General features: G+C 38.8%; 1 protein-coding gene across 2 annotated transcripts in view; it reads left to right on the plus strand.

The window, feature by feature from the left end:
* mrpl11 (mitochondrial ribosomal protein L11) overlaps positions 1-22,194 on the plus strand; it is a 54,263-nt gene that overhangs the window by 1,327 nt on the left and 30,742 nt on the right. For both annotated transcript variants that reach the window (XM_030738604.1, XM_030738605.1), the window contains one exon: positions 14,103-14,281. In XM_030738604.1, coding sequence (XP_030594464.1) covers positions 14,159-14,281 — 123 coding nt within the window. In that variant the 5' untranslated portion in view covers positions 14,103-14,158. The remainder of the gene's footprint in view (positions 1-14,102; positions 14,282-22,194) is intronic.

Genomic DNA, 22,194 nt, shown 5'->3' on the forward strand with positions numbered 1-22,194 from the left:
TTCTAATATTAAAGGGCCCATTATACCCGCTATTGTTGTCCTTGCGAATGGCGGTGCACACCAGAAGTGATGTCACATCTGCTGCTTGTGCACCAGTTAATGTTTGTAACCTTGCGCGACTGCTGCAGGTTCCCGTGAGTGCAGGATCCTGTTAGTTTTTAAACCCCCATTGAGATGCTGCAGCCGCTAAAAAAGGAAGATGAGACGGTGTTTGACTTCTTTTAATCTGATACCAGCTCTGATCCAAGGATTTGTCTGAGGTACAAGACCTATTGTTCAGGAAAATTCTGTGGCGAGCACCTGGGCCCTCAGCACTAGTATGAATAGTAACACAACAAATTTGGTGGCTGTAATGGGCCCTGAATAGTACTCTAATCCAATGCCATTTGTGGAGGGGCACCGGGAAGGCCCACCCCATGCTGCTTATCCCGCCACATCCCTGGACACAAATTGATAATTTGTAAATGTTTGCTTTTGTTGCCATACCACTGTCTGTCATATCAATTAACAAGATAGTCGTTCAGTGTTTCAGATAAGTGGTTCTCAAACCTTTTTCTGGCATGCCCTTCATCAAATATTCATCCCCCCATCCCACAAAATATATGAGTTGTTAACAGTAAAGAAGGATCCAAGTTACATTTTCTGGAAGCAAAAGTTTAATTTTCCCTACATAAATCATGGACATTTAACTTAGTTTCGCTCAGTATTATTCTCCTAGAGTGGCTTAATGTCTCACCAGGGGGTGTAGAGAGAAACAGGAAAGTCCTCTGGCCAAGATTTACACCACAGATGTTGCTTACAGTGGATTCCCCTTAAACTCTTCATAAATAAGAGATTGCGATTTGAATAATACAATAATTTATCAGGAGTGCCTGTCATGATTTAGTGTTACATTTACACACTGTAATCAAATGAGAATCAAAGTCTGCTTGTTTCTGAATCATTCCCAACTCAGTCCATGAGTTCTCAGCTAGCTTCTGAAAAGGGAATGCACACATGAAAATAATAAATAGATAACCACGGCTTCTTTCCAGCAAGTAATACAGCACTGTGCTGTGATTAACTGCTAGTGGCTCCGTAGTGTAGTCGTTCACACATTTCACTAATAGGTTAAAGGTCCCCAATCCGATCCGATCCCGGGAGGAGACACAGATCCCTTTGGGGTTGTGTCAAGAAGGGCATCCGGTGTTAAAAACTCTGCCAAATCAAACATGCTGAGCTACTCGCTGTGGAGACCCCTATCTGCAGTTAACTGTTAATTATAACTCTGGTTGACAAGTTAATACATTATTAGGTGGTGTTTAAGGTTCTGTGTTCTGTACGTTTTTATTTTCACTACCTTCACTCCTCCTGATGTTTGGATGCACAATTCCAAATTATATCTTAACATAACGACTTACCAGTTAATGATAAGATGTTTTCTTTAAGTCTGCTTTTCACCAGGCCAAACATTTAGTCCTGTTAGGACTGACCATTACTGCAGCCCAGAATATTCAGGCCATGAAAAGCTTTTGAGGACTTTCTGATCCATTGTATCAGAGGTTTAAATTGGCTCATCACACTTCTAAGAGCTGTACAGCAATAGAGGATTTTTTTTTTCATCATTTACGGTTTCTTTTTTGTCTTTTTTTTAAACAATTTAATAGTTTTTCATGCAGAAAAATATAAGATGAAAAAGAATTTTATGTGGCTGAGTTTAGCTCTTTCTCTTTCCTTAGCTGCTTGGAACCTGCTGGTTTATATTAGAGTTCTACTGTGCTACCCTTTTCCCTGAATTTAAAACGTAATTGTGTTGAACTTAAAGGGATTCTTTTTAAATTGCAAAGTAAAGTGAAACTCAGGTGTCTGCTGCTTGAGATTAAAGACTCTAGTGATGAGCCTGTTCTCTTATTTTATGTAATATATGACCATTATGTGGTCACTATCAGCAGTAACTGCAGGTTCCTTATAGGTAATCAATCTCTGGTAATTCTGGTCTCCATTTTCGAGGTCACTAAGCATCCACCCGCCTCTGCTGTTATATATTAATGATCCATCCTCAGTACTGTGACTGTGAGGTCCAGCTGCAGTGGGAGCTCACACCCAGAGGGGCAGATGGCTTCAGAGTTCAGACTGTTTACTGTCACATTCTGGCTGCTGTCACACTTGGCTTGCAGTTTCTGAGCTGTAAATCTGAAGAATGAATTTTATAATGTCAGAGCTGTGTGTATCCACATGTCACCCAGAGATGGCTGAGACGCTTCTCCTGTGTGTGTGTAATTATTGAGATGTGTGGCTGCACTGCTCTTCCTCCTCTTCCTCTTTTCGTGTTGCTTTTTTTGCGTTGTGTCGTCCACAACACGAGGAAGTCTAATGAGGCCACGCAAATCAGGTGTCCTGGCTCTTAATCTTACAATATCCTGTTGCGAATTCGATGATATTAGTTGTTGCTGAGCATGTGAGCTAACTCTAGTATGCTTTTTAAGACACCAGTCGGTGGTTTTGATGTGCATTGTGCTTTGATACCAGGGAGAAAAAAAAAATGACTGTGGTGTAGCCATAAAATATAAAACAAGCTCCCCGACTGCAAAATATATCAGAAAATAATGCAAAGTCTGTGCTGTTTTCTCTTTTATTAATATATTTCTCAAGTGCCATCTCTGCTGCTGATTCGTCATTGTTGTTGTTTGTTACTTTTCTAGATTTATTCCAAGTACAAGCAGTTTGTAACACATTCTGTCTTGCCAGTCGAGGATGATGGGGCGAGGGAAATGTAATTCAGAAGAGCCAGTAAAGAAAACTGCCTCCCAGGGATTTGATCACAGGCAAGCAGAGATAATACATGCAGAGTGTTTTGGGGCTGGGAGTCATCACTATTCAAGTACAGGGTCCTGGTTTGAATCCGAGCTGCAGTGATAGGCATGTGCTACTTTAGTGGTCGACTTCCCTGACATTAAATAAGATCATTAAAACAATGCAAAAAAGAGCTGCTGCTCATTAAGTTTTTTGCACAGTGGCTACTCATCAGGTTAGCAGGAGATATCAGTCTCTGTGTGGCCAGTTGACAATACATGAACATCTTATTACATAGGATAGATTTAAGCCTAATGAGGCACCAGTAAGGTGCTTGTGGGCTACAAGGCATTATTCGCACACAGTTAATGTTCCAGTCCATTCCTAAAGGTGATGGATGGAGCAGAGTTTGGGTCTTTGTGCAGACCAGTCAGGTTCTTTCACACCAAACTGGGAAACCATGTGTCTTTGCTAGAGACTTTATCTTGTGGAAACAAGAAATCACCATATCAAAATAACATTCATGCCAGCAACACATGTCAGAAAGTTTGGAAAAGGGCAGCAAGGTGCTGGGAATGTTGTGTAATGTTAAAAAAAAAAACCAAAAAAAAAAAGCCCAAACCATATCTGGTGGGATGTTTTTCAGAAGTAAAAGTTTGGGAGGTTTTCACCTCTTTATGAAAGACTGTGTGTGCAAAAAGTTCAACGCTTTAAAAATAACAAAATTGTCAGTTCATCAAATGCCTCAAACCTGACCATCTCAGAAAAGCCTGATAAAAGTCTTGGGGAAAGATACACCTCTTAATGGGATTTATGCAAAATAGCAGGTCACTGCTGTCATACGTTTCCTAGTAAATGACATTTCAAGAGATAAAGGTAGGAGTGTTTGTAGATGTTTTGGGCCCATTTTAAAACTTCACTATGCAGAAAATTTGATCTTTCAGCTGTTTCAGGGTAAATATCTGGTACTGTGAGACTATGAATAAGTTAACAAAGACTGAATGCTTGAAGTCCCCAAAATACTTGGATGGTCGATCTCAGATAGCAGATTTGGCTGCCTTTCATAAATAGGTGTAACATTCATTAAAAATTACTCTTGTGAAAATGAGAGAGAACACCATCAGAAATTTTGGATATAATTTAACAAGGTTAATTTGGATTTGGTACATTGTGTCATACTTGGGGAATGTCACACTGAAGATGGATGAAAATGTGTTATTTTCCGTATCCAAGTTTTAATATCTTTGAAGCCACTCTCCTGATTTGGACTGTATTCAGGTCTCCATATCTGCTGTCAAAGATCAGACCTCTGAAAATTTTAGGGGTTTCTAGCATCCATCGTTCTATGTTAACTTGTCCATATTCATAGAGTCACAGTACCAAATATTTACCCAAAACATTTGAAGGTCAACTCAAATATTTTATTTAAAAATGGCTAACTGGCTTTGTCAACAAGTTGCAGCCTCGAGCGGTGGGCTTCAAGATTGCAGTGTTTGTCATAGCTTTGTTTTTCAACCCTGCTGGTGGACTCTTGGCTGTAACTCTGTCACACAAAGAAAAATACATAGAAACAAGCTGAAATGTTGCCTTTTCTGAGCCTGTGTGTTTTTAGGATCGACAGAAGCAAAGTGGAAAACTGTTTGGTGGGCAAACAAATCAAAATTGTAATTATTATCATGAGGGAGCACCCAGCTTGGTTTTTGCTGTTAGTTCAAAAGCCAGTATGGGGGTCATTACTACACATGGCTGAATGTAAAATAAGCATATATATAATATATAATATATATATATATATATATATATATATATATATATATATATATATATATATATATATATATATTTGGACACAGACATATTTGGTTTTTTTAGCTGTTAATTATTAAGTAAGAAAGCAGTTAAAGAAAATTTTAGCGATATTGAGAAATAACAGGCATTTTTATATACAGCCCCTATTTTTGGGGACTCAAAAGCAACTGGAAAAATAAAAAAATATTTATAAATAAAATGCTTATGTTTAATAATTTGGGAGGAATCCTTTGCAGATATTGACTGAAGTCAGAAACCCATGGACAACACCAAAGACAAGGTTTTCTTCTTTGTGGTGCTTTGCCAGACTTTTACTGCATCTGTTTTCAGTTTTCTTTTCATGGGTATTTCTACTTTGAGTTTCTCATCAGTAAGTCATGCTGGGTCGGGTTGAGATGAGGTAAATCACTCAGCCGTGGCAGAAATTCTGACCTTCAAAAGCCCCTTAGTAGCTTTCTCAGTCTGTCAGTGTGTACTACGAGGCACCATTCAGGCATCTTTGCTGCTGTTGGGTAACTGTTCACTTCTTCCTCCATCCTCGTGCCTCGTGCCACATCATCAATAATACTGGTGGCCGTGTGCTATTGTAAACCACACACATTCATGCATCACTTCCCCTGTGTTTCAGTTGATGTAGTAATCTTTACATTATGATTGAATATGTCTACCTGCTGGAAACTCCTTTTTCACTTGGCTTGTTGTTGTGGGTTTTTCTTTGTTTCTTTTTTCAGATCATGAAAAGGATCCCGTGATAATCAACCACTGTTTTCCACACTTTTTTATGTTGCTGAGCTCACCAGAATGAACCAAACTGCTGATGTTCCTGCCTGTTTGATTTGTGTTGTTATTGCAGCCTAAGGATGGTCTGTGTCACTTGCATGAGTTCTCATTTGTGGGTTTGCAGCCACAGTTTCCAAATACAACTCAGCTCCAGACTGTTTACATGCTTAATTTATGAATAAATAATGAAGTAGTCCACATCTTTTGATGAAAAATCTTACGAGTGAATTGTCCAGTTACATTTCAGCCACCCCAAATATAGTGGACTGCTGTAATTCCACAACAGTTAATGCAATATTTATGCTGAGCCTCTTCAATTCAAGCTGGAAGTCTGTACTTTCAGCCTGTATTCATCACACATTTGTAGCCTTATATTGAGATTTGGTTTTATACAAGAATATTTGCTGTAAAATTGATTTATTACTGAAATGGAAGTAATGAGTTATTTATTTCTGAAATGCAAACCCAAGAGCTCAGAGAGGTGAGACCTGCAGGTTCAGATTTGGGTTAAACCAAGTGGTGCAAGTTCCCTTTTGCAGTCTTGAGGGATCATTCAGACTCTTCTTGAGTTCTTCTTTTTATTTGACTGGCCTTTAGCACTTGGCATTCAGCAATCAATAGCTCCAGGGCCGGAGTTTGATGGGATGAATACTAATGTAGTGGAACAGCATTGGCATATGACTGGCTCTCTATAACTTTATATCTGACGTTATCTCTTAATCCTATTGAGAGCATCCTGTGTGTGGTTCAGTGAATGATCACAGCCCAGTACATTTGTTCTGTTTGGTCACTGCATTAAGCTCATTGATTACAGTTAATCTGTAGCTCCTAATTCATAGCATGGTGCCATCTAAACAGATAGTGTATCCAAGAGTTTCCTGCTATGCAGGACCTTCCCGTGCACTTTATTTTGCTGTTAACAGATATTTTGTCATCTTTTTTTCCTTTTTATCCAAGGACACTAGCATTTATTGCAGCTCTAATGCTATTCAGACTTTTCTGCATAGATGAGCAGAAACATAAAAATTGCTATTATAATATGCCTGTGCCTTTTTTCTAGTAGTATCCAGGGACCTCAGCTTGTCTCCTGGGTTTTTCCCTCCTGTTTATCTTAAATATGCAATCAAACGTTTGACAGTAGGGCCGTGTAGTGGTGACAGTGGTTATCTTAGAAGTCACATGTACGTTTACCAAAACCTCATTGTGAATTTCTCATATATGAAATGTAAAGGTGATTGCTGCCACTAGATGGACTGCCAAACTAAGAGTTGAATAAAATAAAATGTCAGAGGTGTTTTTAAGTCTGTCTAGAAGATAAGAATGAACTTGGTCCTTTCATTTGGAATTTCAAAGAATACTAATCATGGTTTCTGCTTGGAAAAAGGCTCTGTCAGGTTTTATCTCTTTAAAGACATGGAAACAGAAACAGTTTTTCTCTTAAGGCTGACTGGTGAGAGAATAAGAATACTTCAGTTCCTATCACGGTATGACAAAATTAGACACTCAGGACAGGAAATATCAAGTAATGGATCACGCATTGTAATCTGCTAATCTACAATCCTCCTAATTAGGGCTGGGATTTATCATCTAAGCTGCAGATAGTGTGTTATCAAAATACATGAGAAACAGCAGCAAATCAAGTCAAAGAAAAAAATAGAAAAAAGGGCTGTGCTAGTTAGAAAATAAGGGTTATGTGATAAAAGCCTCAGCTGATAATGACGATGCTTAAATGCTGGTAAAAGATCTTAATAGATGCTGTTTAGCAGGTACAATTTTTATCATTTTAATTAGTGGTCTGGCATGCAAAACATACCCAAATGAGCTGTAAAGCTGAGGGTGATGTGAGTGTCTTTAATTTCCTGGTATTTACTCCTTAATTAAAGTACTTGAAATATTAAGGGAATACACAGGGTAACACAATTAATTGTGTTAAGAGAATGTACCAGTTTTCATGACAATCCAGTCAGTATTCAGCACGATATTTCACTCAAAACCTCAAATGTCAGATACATACAGGAAAGGCAAGGGACCACCAACTTTTGTGGCAGAGAGTCTGATAGATGTAATATTTCATGAAGTACAAAGTTTTGACCTCCTCGTGGCACTACATCAAAAGTCAGGAGATCAAAAGTCTTTAGGATTTTTCCTGTGGGCATAATGGATATTTGTACCAAATGTCAAGGCAATCCATCCAATAGTTGTCACGACATTTCTCTCAAAACCACAAATGTCAACCTCAGGAAAAGTCAGAGGATCATCAAAGACTTCATTATCAGGGCACCATCAACATCTGTACACAATTTAATGGAAGTCCTCCAAAGTGGTGCAATGACACTCTCATATTTTATATTAAAATATCCGGTCATTTACATACAAGTTTCTCATCAGCCATAATTTAACCTTAGTGACTGAAATAAGCATTGAGTCTTAAACCAGGTATATAATTCTTTGGCAGATTTTGGACTGTTTTAGGTGAATGATGACCAGCGTCAAAGAATTGTGGTGATATCTATGGCTGTTTTTCTGAAATGGTGGTCAAACATCACTCAAAGCAAACTTTGAAAGTCTCACTCTTTCCTTTTATGAAAAAAAAGGAAATAATACCATCCCACAGTTAAGTGTTGCACCATCCGACCATCATTAAAATCAAACCATTAACATAACTGAAAAATGTTCATTAATAATTTATTTTCCATTTCAAGTGATAACTTGATATGTTTTGAACCTTTAGCAAGTTAAGTTAAATTAGAGGTGAAATACAGTCATGAAACGAAGTTTTCACAGGACTCTGTGTAGTCGGATGAAAAACTCATGATTCAGTAGCTTGTAGTAAACCTTTAAGCAGCAATAACTTGGTGGTTACTGTGCTGGTTGGGTGAGGTGGGTTGACGTCTGTACTTTGACTAGACCACTGCAACACCTTGATTATTTTTCTTTTTCAGTCATTCTGTTGCTGCTGTGCTTGGGATCATCGCCCTGTTGCATGACCCAGTTTTGGCCAAGCTTTAGCTGTCAGACAGATGGTCTCACATTTGGACTCTAGAATTGTCATACAGAGGAGTTCATGGCTGACTCAATGATTTCAAGTTGCTGAGGTGACTTCAAAACAAGCAAAATCACCAGCACTCCACCACCATTCTTGGCAGTTGGTATGCAGTGTTTGTGTTTGTTTGCATCATGGCCAAATATCTCCATTTGGTCTCGTGAGGCCAAATGATATTATTCCAGAAGTCTTGTGGTTTGTGCATTTGCAACTTTGCAAACTTAAGCCTTGCTCCCATGTTCTGTTTAGAGAGAAGACTCTTTCTCTTGGCAGCTCTCCATACTTGTTCAGTCTTTTGATAACTGCACTGTCATGAACTTTAATATTTAACATGCTAGCTGAGACTTGTAGAGTCTCAGATGTAGTTCTTGGGGTTTTTTGCAGTTTCTCTAAGCATTGCATGTTCTGACCTTGGGTTGAATTTTCTGGGACTTAGACTCCTAGGAAGATTGTGGCATTGTGTTCATGTATACCTGAATAACTGATGGTCAGTTAATCAAGTGCATTTGATTAGAAACACCTGGATGCTACTTATCCTTTTAATTCCTATGTTTTTCACAGGACTGTATAGAGTGAACATAGTAGTGTAATAAAATCTGTATTGTAAGAACTTGTCTTGTGTGAAGAAATTAGATATGCTTTTTTTTTTTTTTTTTTTTAAACTTCTGCAAGTAAGTAATTTGAGCTACACTGAAATTATCAAAGTGAATTTAAGTTTCCGTTTGCATTAATTGTGTCCTCACTGTTAGTCCTGCTGTGTTGCTAGCTTTTAAGATTATTATTAAATCATTTGACTTCAGTCACAGAAGCCTTAGTAAAGGCAGGAATTACAATGGATCAGTGGGAATAGACGATATGAGTGGACAGAATGAGGAACCAATCTTACAGTTACGAGCATTTCATTTCACTTTATATGTATTCCTTTGAAAGTCTAGGTGATAATGTCATATTTTTCACCAGGTTGTCCTCATTTATATATCCTTCAAAAAACAACATGATAAGAACTCATGGGGCAAAGTATCTACAGCCCCATTTCTGAAAATATTGGGACACTGTGTAAAAAATATAAATAAAACCTATATAAATAAAGCTTATAAACCCATATTTTATTCACAATAGAACACTTATTCAAATTTAAATTTGTGTGACCACTGAACAGTTTTCCACTTTACCTCTGTCCATTTTAAATGAGCTGTAGCCCAATGAAGACAAAATTGCTTCTTTTTTTGCATGATGATGCTTTAACCTGCAATTGTGGCTGGCACGGTGAACTGTGTTCATAGACGAAGTGTTCTTGAGCCCATGCAGTGATTTCTATGACAGAATCATGCCTGTTTATACACATGATCCCAACATTTGCGTAAATGGGGTTGTAATGTGCACTTTTTATATTGACGACAGCGCGGTCAGGCCACTGTAGTTCTTTTCCATACTCTTTGAGTATGGAGTATGAGTTTAACATCTTTGCTTGGCTTCATGATCTGTTCTATTAAGGTCAAGAGAAAGGGATTAAGAAAAGACACAGGATTACTAGACCATAGCCCTTGTCTGTGTGACATTTCCTCCAGCTGTTATCATGGCTGTGCCAAGGGGGAAGTAGCATGGAAATAAATAGTGGAGGCATTGCTGCTGTGCGTCGTAGCCCTGAGGTATTAACGTCACAAAGTTTACATTCATCAAAACTGATGTCTTGCCCAAATTTATTAGAGCCATGTCACACAGTGTGGATTGCAAAGAACTTATAAAGTTGCTGAAATCTCACAGCAAGTAGGAGCCTCCAAGTTTGAAAAATATTCACCACAGTGAACAGCTGAGAGAAAAGCTGAAATGTTTGGCACTGCTACACCAAAACCTCATGCCAGCTGTGATGCACAACTGGGATGAGTAGCATTTTTAAGGAAACAAGGAACTTAAAATTATGCGTAGAAATTTTACAGGAGAATGCCTGAGCAGCAGTCCATGGTCTCAAGCTTTGGAGACGTTTGCTGATGCAACAGTGCACACAAGTAAATCAACAACTGAATCAGTAAAATGTTCATAAAATCTGAAAGGTCCAAGCTGGAGTCTTGACTCTGTGACCTGCACCAGGTTGTAAAATCACTGGAACAGAAATTTGATGAACTGAAACAGCTTTGTTAGGAGTAATGGTTGCTCCTCATCATCAAGTCTCTTAAGTACCACCACAGTGAAATATATTTATATTTAGATGAATATTGGCCAATATTCTGCATTCATAACAAATTGCTACCAGCACCTGCCTCAAAAATCCAGCATTGGTCAGGCTCTAGTTAGTACTAAACCTTGGCAAGCACAAGTCATTAATAAAAGCTGTAGTCTGGTGTGCATGAGTTCCCGCAGGCCTACAGAGGGAATAGCTGTTGAGAATAATAAACCAACTGCATAAAGGTGCTCTGATGGAATTGAAATGGGAAAAGCCTTCAGTAAGGAACAATTTTTATGTTAACACACAGTTGCACTTGAATCTATGTTGCAGTGCTCCTTTGATAAGATTTAAAAAAAAAAAAGGCGACTTATTCTTCATGTCGTCTTGAAACAGAATCTGTGTAGCTGGGAAATGGTTCAGTTTATTTTCTTCACCTGTTGTTTTTTTTTTTTTTTTTTCTTAGCTTTAATTTTGCAGAGATATGAAGACAGGAAGGCAGATAATGTGCAACAAAGGTTATTGAACCGCTCTCGATTAGGTGTTGTTGCAGGTACAAAGCCAGATCCCACTGAGAAATTAATTACTGTTCAGCTTTTATTTTATCAGAATACAACTAAAAGATTTAAAAGATATAGAGAGAAGATTAATAAGAAGAAAAATACACAATTTCCTCCAAGCTGATACAACGTCTGTCACTTTTATTGAGCATTCACTTTCAAACTAAACGGGCTGCTTCGAGACCATTTTGTCCATTTTTCAAGACTGTCATTTTATAGAAAATCAATACCCATAACCTTCACTTGTAAATAAATAACAGATTTAGATTCCTCATTGATGTTGACTACAGTTTGGCTTGCCTCCTAATTAAGACTAAAGAGAACCTAATAGCCTAAACAACAAACAGCGGTGGGCTTCACCGGTGCAATTAAGCCCACATTTTTAATACCAAACTGATTAATTTCTTTAATCAAAGTCAGCTTTACCCTTGAAATGGAGTCACTTTTAATTATGCTGAAACACACAACAGAAGCTGCTGATACTGCTCTGTGGCAGCCTTTAAAAATTTCACAGGCATAGTAATGGGCAGGTGATATAATATAAGAGTCTGGTTTCAGATCATCTTTTGACAACAGTCAGTGTAGACCTACACGTTATCATAACAGGTGGAATTTTTCTCCAGCTTTTTCTCCAGCATGCTCAGTTTTATTGACATGTTTACTTCTATCAAAGATGTGTTTGTTTTTTTTTGTTGTTGTTGGTTTTTTTGATAGTTTATTCGACACGCAGCAGGGGAGCTCTAAAAGTTCCAGATTTTCTTGGAAATATTATTTTTAGAGTTTGGATTTTAGTCATCAACGTAGATTTATTAACCACAACTGTACGACCTGATGATTAGAGACTTGTTTCTGAATCCACAGGGAATACCTTTGAGGCTGAGATATTAATTTGACTTTGGCCCAGATTTGCTTTGGGTTTTTTTTTTTGCTCTTTTATAGCTCACCTCAAGTCCTTCTATTGGGCCGTAATTTAAATGCTGGATTTGCAGCCCGTCATTTATCAAGCATGTTTTAACAAAGTGCTTTCACGCAGTAGCTCTACACGGCCCAAACAAATTGCTCTTTCTGTCTACTCCTTGTTATCAACGAAGCTGTTGCCAGTAATTGCCGTAGGAACGTAATATTCAGCCTAAAGAGCAGCTCAAAATTGTCTTTTCCTTTCAGATTACTTTGGCTTTGATTTGATTATTCACAGCAAAAACATTAAGCCAGCTCTGATTGAGGCTTTTCATACAGCCTTGAAGCATGTTTTCCTGCTGCTGCACTGTTAGTGCAGCTTCATTCCTTGAGTCTAATTTAAATTGTGCTGCATGAAACGCACAGTCAGTGCAGTTGCGTTGCCTTATGTAGGTCAATTCTTCTCCGGCGTTCACTGCTTGGCCTTGTGATGAGTGATTTCATTTTGCGAGGGAACTGCAGTTTTATTATTCATACTCGAGAGATTGGAGTTGCGGTGCATTAAAGCATGACGTTGTCATTTCCCCACTCGCAGAAGCGTTATTCCCTTTGCTCCAAATTGGAATTAAACCCAACATGTGATGCTGGCCCTAACTGTTTAGGAACAGCAACCCCCACACTGTTAAGCTTCAGTCTCTCTGGAAGTGCAATATGTCATTTTATTGGTCGGTTATTGTTTTGTGGCGTTTTAGTAATTTAGCTTAGCTTGCCAGTTAAGCCTTCATGAGTTTTTCATGAGTCATTGTTTGATAACAGAAGTGGCTTTTCTCACTTCAGATTTAATGCATACTGATTCTCTGCATTTTTAACTGCCTCCAAAATTGATCTGACTGCCAACAATTTTCTACAATGAAGTAGCTGAGCACATTAGGTGAGTACTGTGAAATTGACCTCAGAAAAGTAGCAGTGTATGTGAGTTACATTGTAAAGACAGCTATTCAGGGAATCCAGACTAAATGGATTCTATTTGGGACTCTTTCTGCAGCATGCGTATAACCTTAATGCCCTTACAAATATTGCCTCACAGTGGCTGCACTTTAACGGCTGCTGGATAATCAGCAATCCACATAGAATCACAACTTTTCTTGGGCGTAGCTTCCCACTGTTTGCTGCTCTGAAGCAGCATGAGGTCCCATATATCTTTGTGGTACTGTCTCTTCTGTTGATCTAATTGGATACCCTCTGTTGCCTACAATGAATCATTGCTGGACCCCTTCCCTCCCCTCAAGTACTTATTTTTATTGAATGCAGGGTTCCCCTAATCACAAGGCTCAACTTTAAAACTTGTATTTGTCCCTTGGCTCCAGTCATTGATCTTTTTCCTTCTTCTTCTTTTTTTTTTTTTTTTTTTTTTTACAGCTGTGTCACTATCACTTTTATTCCAGCAGGGGATTATAGGACTCCTTTTATGTCTTCTGCTTCCCCAGAGAAAGGCCAGGAGTTCAGGCCATTCTTCCCGCTCCACTAATTGACTCCTAATTTGGCAAATGCATTTTAAGGTGGGATGAAAAGAGCAGACACCTCTTTGCGTTCTTACATGGGGGTGACATTTCTACCCCTTCTCCGTGTATTTTTATTAATACACATCCCTCTTCTATCCTTGACCTCTACTGATTTAGGGGAAGCTTTGATGGAGCACAGACAGTTAAGTCTCGGCACATCTCAAACAGAACTGAGGCGATGGAGGAGTTTTGGCATGCACTCCATGATTTTTTTATTTTTTTTTCCAGAGAAGTTTAAATCCTGCTAGTTCTTAGGCTCTTCAACGTGGCAAGCATCTCACTCAGCTGCTGATCCACACTGCAAACACCTCCAGGAAAGTGGCTCTAACTGAGTCGATCGAAGGCAAAGATTTTTTTAATTACTCGCCCGCTGCAGAATGGAAAGGCTCGGGTTTTGCCTGTGGGTATTCGTATCGACTTGGGTGTATGATGTTTTAATGAGCCTGGCGTGTGAATGATTTGTTGGTGTTGTATATGCTCGAAAGCCTAATTTGTTTGTTTTTCTTGTGAATTTTCAGTGGATGGATTCTCAGCTGACTTCAAGGCAGATTTAAGGCTTTCCAGACAGACCAGGATGTCAAAGATCTCCAAAGCAGCCAAGGCTGTGAAGAAATTGGATGCAGGCAATGTAATCCGGGCTATAGTGAGGTCAGGACAAGCTGCCCCTGGACCTCCACTAGGCCCCATTCTGGGACAGGTAAAATTACTCCTGATTTCACTTCTTGTTCCATCTGTTCGCTCTGAGTAATCACGAGTATTAACTTAATTGAAGGAGCAACGCTTCATTTTATCAACTGACCTTCTGAACATAGCTCTCATTAACCGCGAAGCAACCTGATACTTTCCTATTTTCACTTTGCCAATCACATAGTTGCCTCTCTTCCCTTAGTCACCTCATTGTACACCCCAACCTCCACCTCCCTCTCCTCCCTATTCATATTCCCATTCTTATTCTAGTCGCACATCTCTATTGTGCAGGTGGGTGCCACACACTGCCTCAGTCTGCAACTATTTTCTCACAGTTTCCAGGCCAAACACACTAAGACGTCCACCCACAGCAGCAGCTGTCCATATACATTAGCCTCGCTCTTTACAAGCCAGCTGATGAAAAGGGATTGAACCTGTGAAGGTTTTGTCTTAAATTCTTGTGTACTTCTTTCTGCTTCAATTGCTCCACAGAGACAGCTGAGGTAGTCTTGTTTTTTTATTGCTCAGGGATGCACCACTACAACTTTTTTTTCCCGCCGATGCCAATTCCAACTAGAAAAATTTATGAATTGGCTGGTACAATAATAAAATAAGTCAGCAGTCCTCAAGCAATGAGCAGCGATCAAAGTGGAGCGAGCAGATAAGAATAGCTGAGGCTGAATTAACTTAGCCATTCACTGCTGGTGCTCTGTTCATTAACCTCCTCTTTGTTTCTGATCACAGAATTGCATTGCTTTAAAATTTTCTTGTAAAATTTAGATTTTATTTTATGCCATAAAAGGTTCTATCGGCTGCAGCTTTAATGGTCATTGAGGAATTAAAGTTTAATTGTCCTCTGCAAGACAGAAAGAAAGCAACCCAGTGGCTCATTCTCTACATACAAATGGTCCAGTTAGCCTCCTTAATGGACAGTACTCATCAGCCCTCGATGCCGTTGCACACTTGGAAACCAGATCAATTCTCACAGCTAATCCATCTCTCTGGCTTAATGACGACACTCAGATAGGAGAATGGAAAAATGTACAAAACTGCCAGAAAAGAGAGCTCCACATGATGAAAAATATCAAGAAATATAGATTTTTAAGTTAAATTGTTTGAATATGTCTTATTTCTCTTAGATGACATCATCAATAGCTGCACCATTATTTTAGCTCTTCTGTTCAGTAATGGTCTCTACTGTCACCCTCTGAACAGCATTACAAAAAGATAAAAATCTTAAAATTAAATGAACCTGATTTCCATGACAGACCTGGACTTAGATTTGGGGCTTTAAACCCCTCTTTGTTAGAGAAAAAAGTTTAAAATGACCTATGAATTATTTAATAACACAATAAACTAACTTACTCCTGTTTTCTTGAATAATCATCTAATCTTTAGATCTAGAAAAGGCTGCACATCCGTTATGTGAATCCCCTGTTCCACCACATCCCAAAGGTGCTCTATTGGATTGATGTGTGGTGACTGTGGAGGCCATTTGAGTACAGTGAACGCACTGTCATGTTCAAGAAACCAGTCTGAGATGATTTGAGCTTTCTGACATAGTGTGTTATTCTGCTTGAAGCAGCCATCAAAAGATGGGTACACTGTGGTCATGGAGGGATGGACATGGTCAGCAACAATCCTCCATGGATCCATGCTTTCATGCTGTTTATTTCAATTCTGAACCAGAAATCATGACTCAACAGACCAGGCAATGATTTTTTTTCCAGCTTTCTGTTGTCTAGTATTGTTAAGCCCCTGTGAACTGTAGCCTCGGTTTCCTGTTCTTAGTTAACTGGAGTGTCACCCAGTGTGGTCATCTGCTGCTGTAGCCCATCTGCTTCAAGGGTTGATCTGTTATCTGTTGTAACGAGTTTTTATTTGAGTTACTGTCCTATCATCTTGAAGCAGTCTGCTGTTCACTGGATATTTTTTCTTTTTTGGGCCATTCTCTGTAAGCCCTAGAGATGGTTGTGTGGGAAAATCCCAGCAGATCAGCAGTTTCTGAAATACTCAGACCAGCCCACCTGGCTCCAACAACCATGCCATGTTCAAAGTCACTTAAATCACCTTTTTTCCATCATTCTGATGCACAGTTTGAACTTCAGCAAGTTGTCGTGACAGTGCCTGCATGCTTAAATACAATTAGTTGCTCTTTTGTTATCAGGTATTTGTATTATAGTAGTTAATGTAGTAGGTACCTAATGAAGTAGCTGATGAGACTATTTTGCCAGTATCAGCCAATAATATTGGCACAATAATTTATGGCTTCTGGCTCTGCCGTTAACCACTAGTCACTTATTTGACTAATCTTTCTTCAGCCTTATCACAAGAGGCTCTGTTCAGAGTAATTCAACCTCTTTGCCTCCTCCAGCTCACCTTGAATCTTCCTCTTTCTTTCCGAATGTTGTTCCATTGCTGAAAATAACTGTATTGTTTCTATGCCGATGACATAGTTTTTCCTTCAATACAGTCTAGTGACTCTTTCATTTATTCAATTTTAGAAATCAAAGGGAAGGACTGCCTTAAGCCTGCAATAACAGCTCACATGACTAAGTGGAAGAAAACTTGTACTTGACTGCAGGGCTTCTCAGCTCCACAGAGAAACTCGGTATTGTTAAAGTAATTGTTTCTGGCCTTGATTTAGTTTTACTGCTCTCATAGTGGTGTTTACAGTCCCATAATTGATTTTAAAAAACAGTTCTGCACACTGCCTCCTCAGCACCAAATGGACACAGTTGGCAGCTAGCTGGTGAACTTTTTAAGGGGTGTACAACAGAATGGCCAGAAGGAATATTGGATTTTTAAAAACTGCAACTCCAAATGAATCTATGTCCTTGTGTGCGGGATGTGTAAATAAGCAACTGTTTGCTTAAAAGTTTGATTTATAAACCTTAGAGCTGAGAACACATCATGTTTACAGATCATGTTAATACAGATTTAAGAAAATATGCCTGTAGTTTGTAGTATAGTAATGATGATTTTTATATAAAAAAAACCAAAAAAAAAAGCCATACGCTTCCTGTCCAAAAATAAAGTGAGTGGTGGATCTATGAGAGTGAGAGCGCTTTCAGTTGCTTCCTTATTGTCCAAGGAGTTGCCAGAGTGGCTGAATCCATATATTTGACTTGACAGAGAATTTGCACCAGATGTCTTTTTTTTTTTTTTTTTTTTTTTTTTTTTTTGACACAACTCTCCCATTTATCTGGGCTTGTGACTGGTACAAGGAGTACTCTAGCTTGAGACCCCCTGAGGAAGAGTTTGTGTCTCCTCCCAGTGTCGAACATGTGTTAACCACTACGCCCTGGAGCCACAGGATTTATGTTTTCATCTACCATCTTTTAATCCTGCTCAAAAATGTAGAAGCCAAAATTTAACTGCTACCATATGAAGAGACTATAAAAACTCAGTTTTATCTTCTCTTTGCTGTTTACCAGTTAGATGTATAATTGATTTTAAGATTTTTACTGATCACATTTAAGGCATCCTCCCCCTTTAGCTAGGCTGAATTCCCCGGAGCAAAAGCCGAGAATTAAGAAACTCGCTCTGACTGTCACTCAACTCTAAAGGTCACTGAGATTTTACATCTGCCACGTTTGGAGCTTTGGGAACTTCAAAGGTTAATTGAAAATGAATTTTTACAGCTTCCTGCCTAATTTTCTACAACATGAGACATTATACACTTTAAACATTTGATTTGAAAACCCTCGTTTTTTAATAGAAAGATCAATGTTTGTGACTGGCAGTTGACATATTTTTACTGGCAGCTAACCATCAGGCATGCATAAAGACTCAAACAATAGCAATCATGAATTTATGAACAATCCTCATCCGTGACATCTTCATGTCAGAGTAACATGAGTACTGATGTATCTGCATCTGTGGGAAATTTTTATTTATTTATTTTTATTTTAAGGTTTTCTTCCCCCTGAAAGCACCGTTTCCTTTCCCAGAGATGTTATGGTTCAAATTTGATCGCTTTAAAGAAGCTTGAATTTTTGACACCTCACACTGGCACAGAAACTAAGAATAGTGGTTTCTTTACCAGCCTCACGAAGTATGCAGTTTCTTCTTCACTGCCTGTCTTTGTTTGTATGGCCTGTTTCACCTTTGAACACTTGTTCCTCGCTGTGTCTTGTCAGAATATTCTGTTTGAGCAAGAAACATGTTAAATAATGCATGCAACACTCCACAGAGTCTATTTTATGTGATTAGTTTGAGATTTTCTCACTTTCTTAGTCTACACTTGGTTTTATGTTTAAAGCCTTCTTTTTAGCATCCACATTTTAAACTTGCAGCATAAACACACGGTAACTGCAACATTAAGACAAATGTAGTTCTGTTTAGGATTGCAGATAATATCCGTAGATTATATATATTTAGTCAATAAATTGATCTTACAGAATGTAAAGAGTTCATAACAGTTTTGGCAGTGGCACTTTGGTGCAGGGACCGTCACAGCAAGAGGGTCCTGGGTTCAAGTCCTCTGGGAGGGGCCTTTCTGTGTGGAGTTTGCATGTTCTCCCTCTATCTGCCTGTCCAAAGGCCGATAGAGGGTTAACCGGTGATTATAAATTGTCTCTCTGTATTAGCCCTGTGATTGACTCCACCTCTCGCCCCCCATGACCCTGAATTAAATAGGCAAAAGAAAATGGATAGATGAACATGATGTCAATTGATGCCATTGACGGGTTTTTGAATTGTTTTGAAAACTTGAACTATATTTAGACAATAGGGTTGACCAGGAAACTTATCAGCTAATGCTAGCACAACCTACCTAGCTTGACTAACAAGGTGCATCTGGAATTATCCATGAAATTAAATGGGGTACTAATTTTGGCTACCAATAAACAAACTTAAAGTGAAATCTACTTACCTGAAGTACTAAACATCACAGTCCTCAGGTCTGGCCCATTGAAAATGAAAAACATCTAGAATCAGAAATATCAGACTAGTCTAGGTTTTTCCAGTCTTCTGTTTTCTAATTTTGTGGAGCCTGTGTGAATTGTAGCCTCAGTTTCCTGTTCTTAGCTTTTAGGACTGGCATGTGGTGTGGTCTTCTGCTGCTGTAGCCCATCTGCTGGTGGTTATTTGAGTTACTGTTGCCTTCCTATGAGCTCAAAGTGATCTGACCATTTTTCTTCTGACCTCTACAAGGCATTTTCATCCAGAGAACTGCTGCTCACTGGATAGTTTTCTTTTTCAGACCATTCTCTGTAAACCCTAGAGATAGTTGAGTGGGAAAATCCTTGGAGAGCAGCAGTTTCTGAAATACTCAGACTAGCCCGTCTGGCACCAACAACCATGCCATGTTCAGAGTCACTTAAATCACCTTTCTGCCCCATTCTGATGCTCGGTTAGAACTTCAGTGGGTTGTCTTGACCATGTCTACACGCTCAAATGCACTGAGCTGCTGTCATGTGACTGGCTGATTGGATATTTATGTTAAAGCGCAGTTGAACTACTGTATCTAATAAAAAGTATAGTGTGTATATATATATCTTTAAGTGTTAATGCAAATTCTACTTACATTCACCCCCTATACACTTGCCATAAACAGGAAAATTAACTACGCAGACCAAAAGTTAAAGTCACTGTAGGCATTTACATGCTTTTGGAACCACCCTCAAGAGGCCCTTTGAGGAAGTGGGATTTATTCATTCCTAAACATCTGCTTTTTATTCATTTATTTTTTACTAATTTACAGTTTTGATTAGGCCGAAATAAAAAGTCAGTTTTTTTCTGAAGTTCTCTAAATGTCTTTATGGACTTGTGATGAGGACAAGACGACTGACTATTTTCAGAATTCTCCCAAGTCCCTTTTATCCAAATAGCCCTAGGTTGTCCATTTTTGCCTTTCAGTTCTAGAACTGTTACTGAACAAATCTGGGGATGTTTTTCAGGTGGAAATTTTTTTAAAAAGATAGTCTGGGGCTTAAGGGATTAAATTGCCTTTTTGACAGGACCTCTGTAGGTAAAGGAAGGCTGTTATTTCCATCTGTGGTAATCTGTATTTGGCTCTGTTCCCCACCTTTTCATAAACATGAATAGAAAGCCAGAAGAGGGGAAAGCAGCAACAGTAAGACCATAGCCCATAACGCGCTATGGCATCAGTAAGGTCAACTAAGAAGGGGGTGGGTTGCAAAGCCACTTGCAGAGGTTCTGGGTAGGCTAAAGGAACTTAAGTAGAGCACCCTATATATCATTTACCAATTGGCAGAATTTTTTTATATCAGACCAATGCCCAAAATGTGATTACTTTTAGTAATAGCCAAATAAATGTACTTACTGTAGTACTGTACCAAAGTATAGTGATGAGTTAATTGTACTTTTGACAAATTCCATTTTATTTCTACTCCTCTTCATTTCACAGTTCTAACACTTTTTATTCCTCTGCATTTTTTGACAGCTTTACTTTCTTTGCAGATTCAGGGTATTTAATAAAGGATATGATAGGATGAGGAGCTCAAACTAGAGCTCCTGCCGCTCCAAATCGGAATGAGTCAGCTTAGGTGGTTTAAATATCTGTCTAGGATGCCTCCTGGACACTTCCTAGATGAGGTATTTCAGGCATGTCCAACTGGGAGAAGACCCCGGTGAGACCGGGAACTCACTGGAAAGATTATGTCCCTCGGCTGGCTTGGGAATGCCCCGGTATCCCCTCTGTAGACCTAGAGGTGGTGGCTGAGGAGGGTGGTCTGAGCAGCTCTGCTTAGAAAAAGTAAAAATTAATCATGATGCATTACTTGGTTTAGTCTGACTTGAAAATTATAAAGGAGTAAATGATCCCCATTTGCAACAGCTGCGATACAGATGAATGATTACACACAGATGCAACAATAAGTATAATCTAATAATAAGTTATTGTGAAACAGACTATCCTGCATAAATTACACTTAAGTTGATTTTGATGCCTAATTGATGCTTATACTTTAAAAGCATGATAGTCATATTTACATATTTACAGTAAGACACTGCTATTATTATTATTTTTCCAACATTTTCTTTCTACACCTTTAATTCAGAGTTCAGTCAAACGGAGATCTGCAGCAAATCCTCAAATTTGATAAGGTGGAATTATCAGCAAATTGGCATCCATCAGTTCAACACAGCTGTGTCAATTAATGATTTTTAAATGTTCAAAGAGATTAGTATTTAACTTTCTGTTAAGTGATCAAGTGATTTTAGGCCTTGTTCATTTTAATCATTTATATAAATTAATCGTTTAATTTCAGCATTATGTAAATGTCACCTTAACTTCTGAGACCTGTATTAGTATGCATTTGTCTCCACTATTGCATTGCATATCATAAGAATCTCAGATTCTTTTGCATCATTTCTTTCTGTTAGACTATACTTTGAAGTTCTCTCCAAAAGCTGCATTGCTGATGGTGTGCGTGCTCTGATGAATGATTTAGACATCTGTCTGTTAAATGTGTCTCCTTTTTGCCAGAAAAGGTGGGTGTGAGCTCGTAGGCATACTGTAGCTGTCACCACGTCAGGGGTAATGAGGTGAGATGGGTTGCAACCAAGTGCTCAACCAAGCAAAACAAAGCCATATGTTTGTCTAAAGGTGCCTCCTTCTGGACTGTTTGAGATGTCATTGTTGTCAGGGCAGCGTGTTGTATTTGTCTCTGTCTGTTCTCTTGTTCCATCAAGCTCACTGTGTGTGTAGCAAACGCTAAATAAATGGCAGTCAGCAGCCACTCTGCTTTAGGCACTAGCCCCGGTCCTTTAATCTTAGCCAGCCTCTCCCCCTCAGCTTTTTTTTTTTCCCCCTTGTCTCTGACTAACCACTCTTGACAGTGGAAGTGCAGAAAGGTAGGCTGCCTGTCGGCTGCAGGGCAAATTTAAACAAACGAGAAAAATAAAATTAGGAATACAACACACAAAAAGAAAACTGACAGCTCTGGTACATGAGAA

The sequence above is a fragment of the Archocentrus centrarchus genome, chromosome 10, assembly GCF_007364275.1.
Source record: "Archocentrus centrarchus isolate MPI-CPG fArcCen1 chromosome 10, fArcCen1, whole genome shotgun sequence".
NCBI classification, from domain to species: domain Eukaryota; kingdom Metazoa; phylum Chordata; class Actinopteri; order Cichliformes; family Cichlidae; genus Archocentrus; species Archocentrus centrarchus.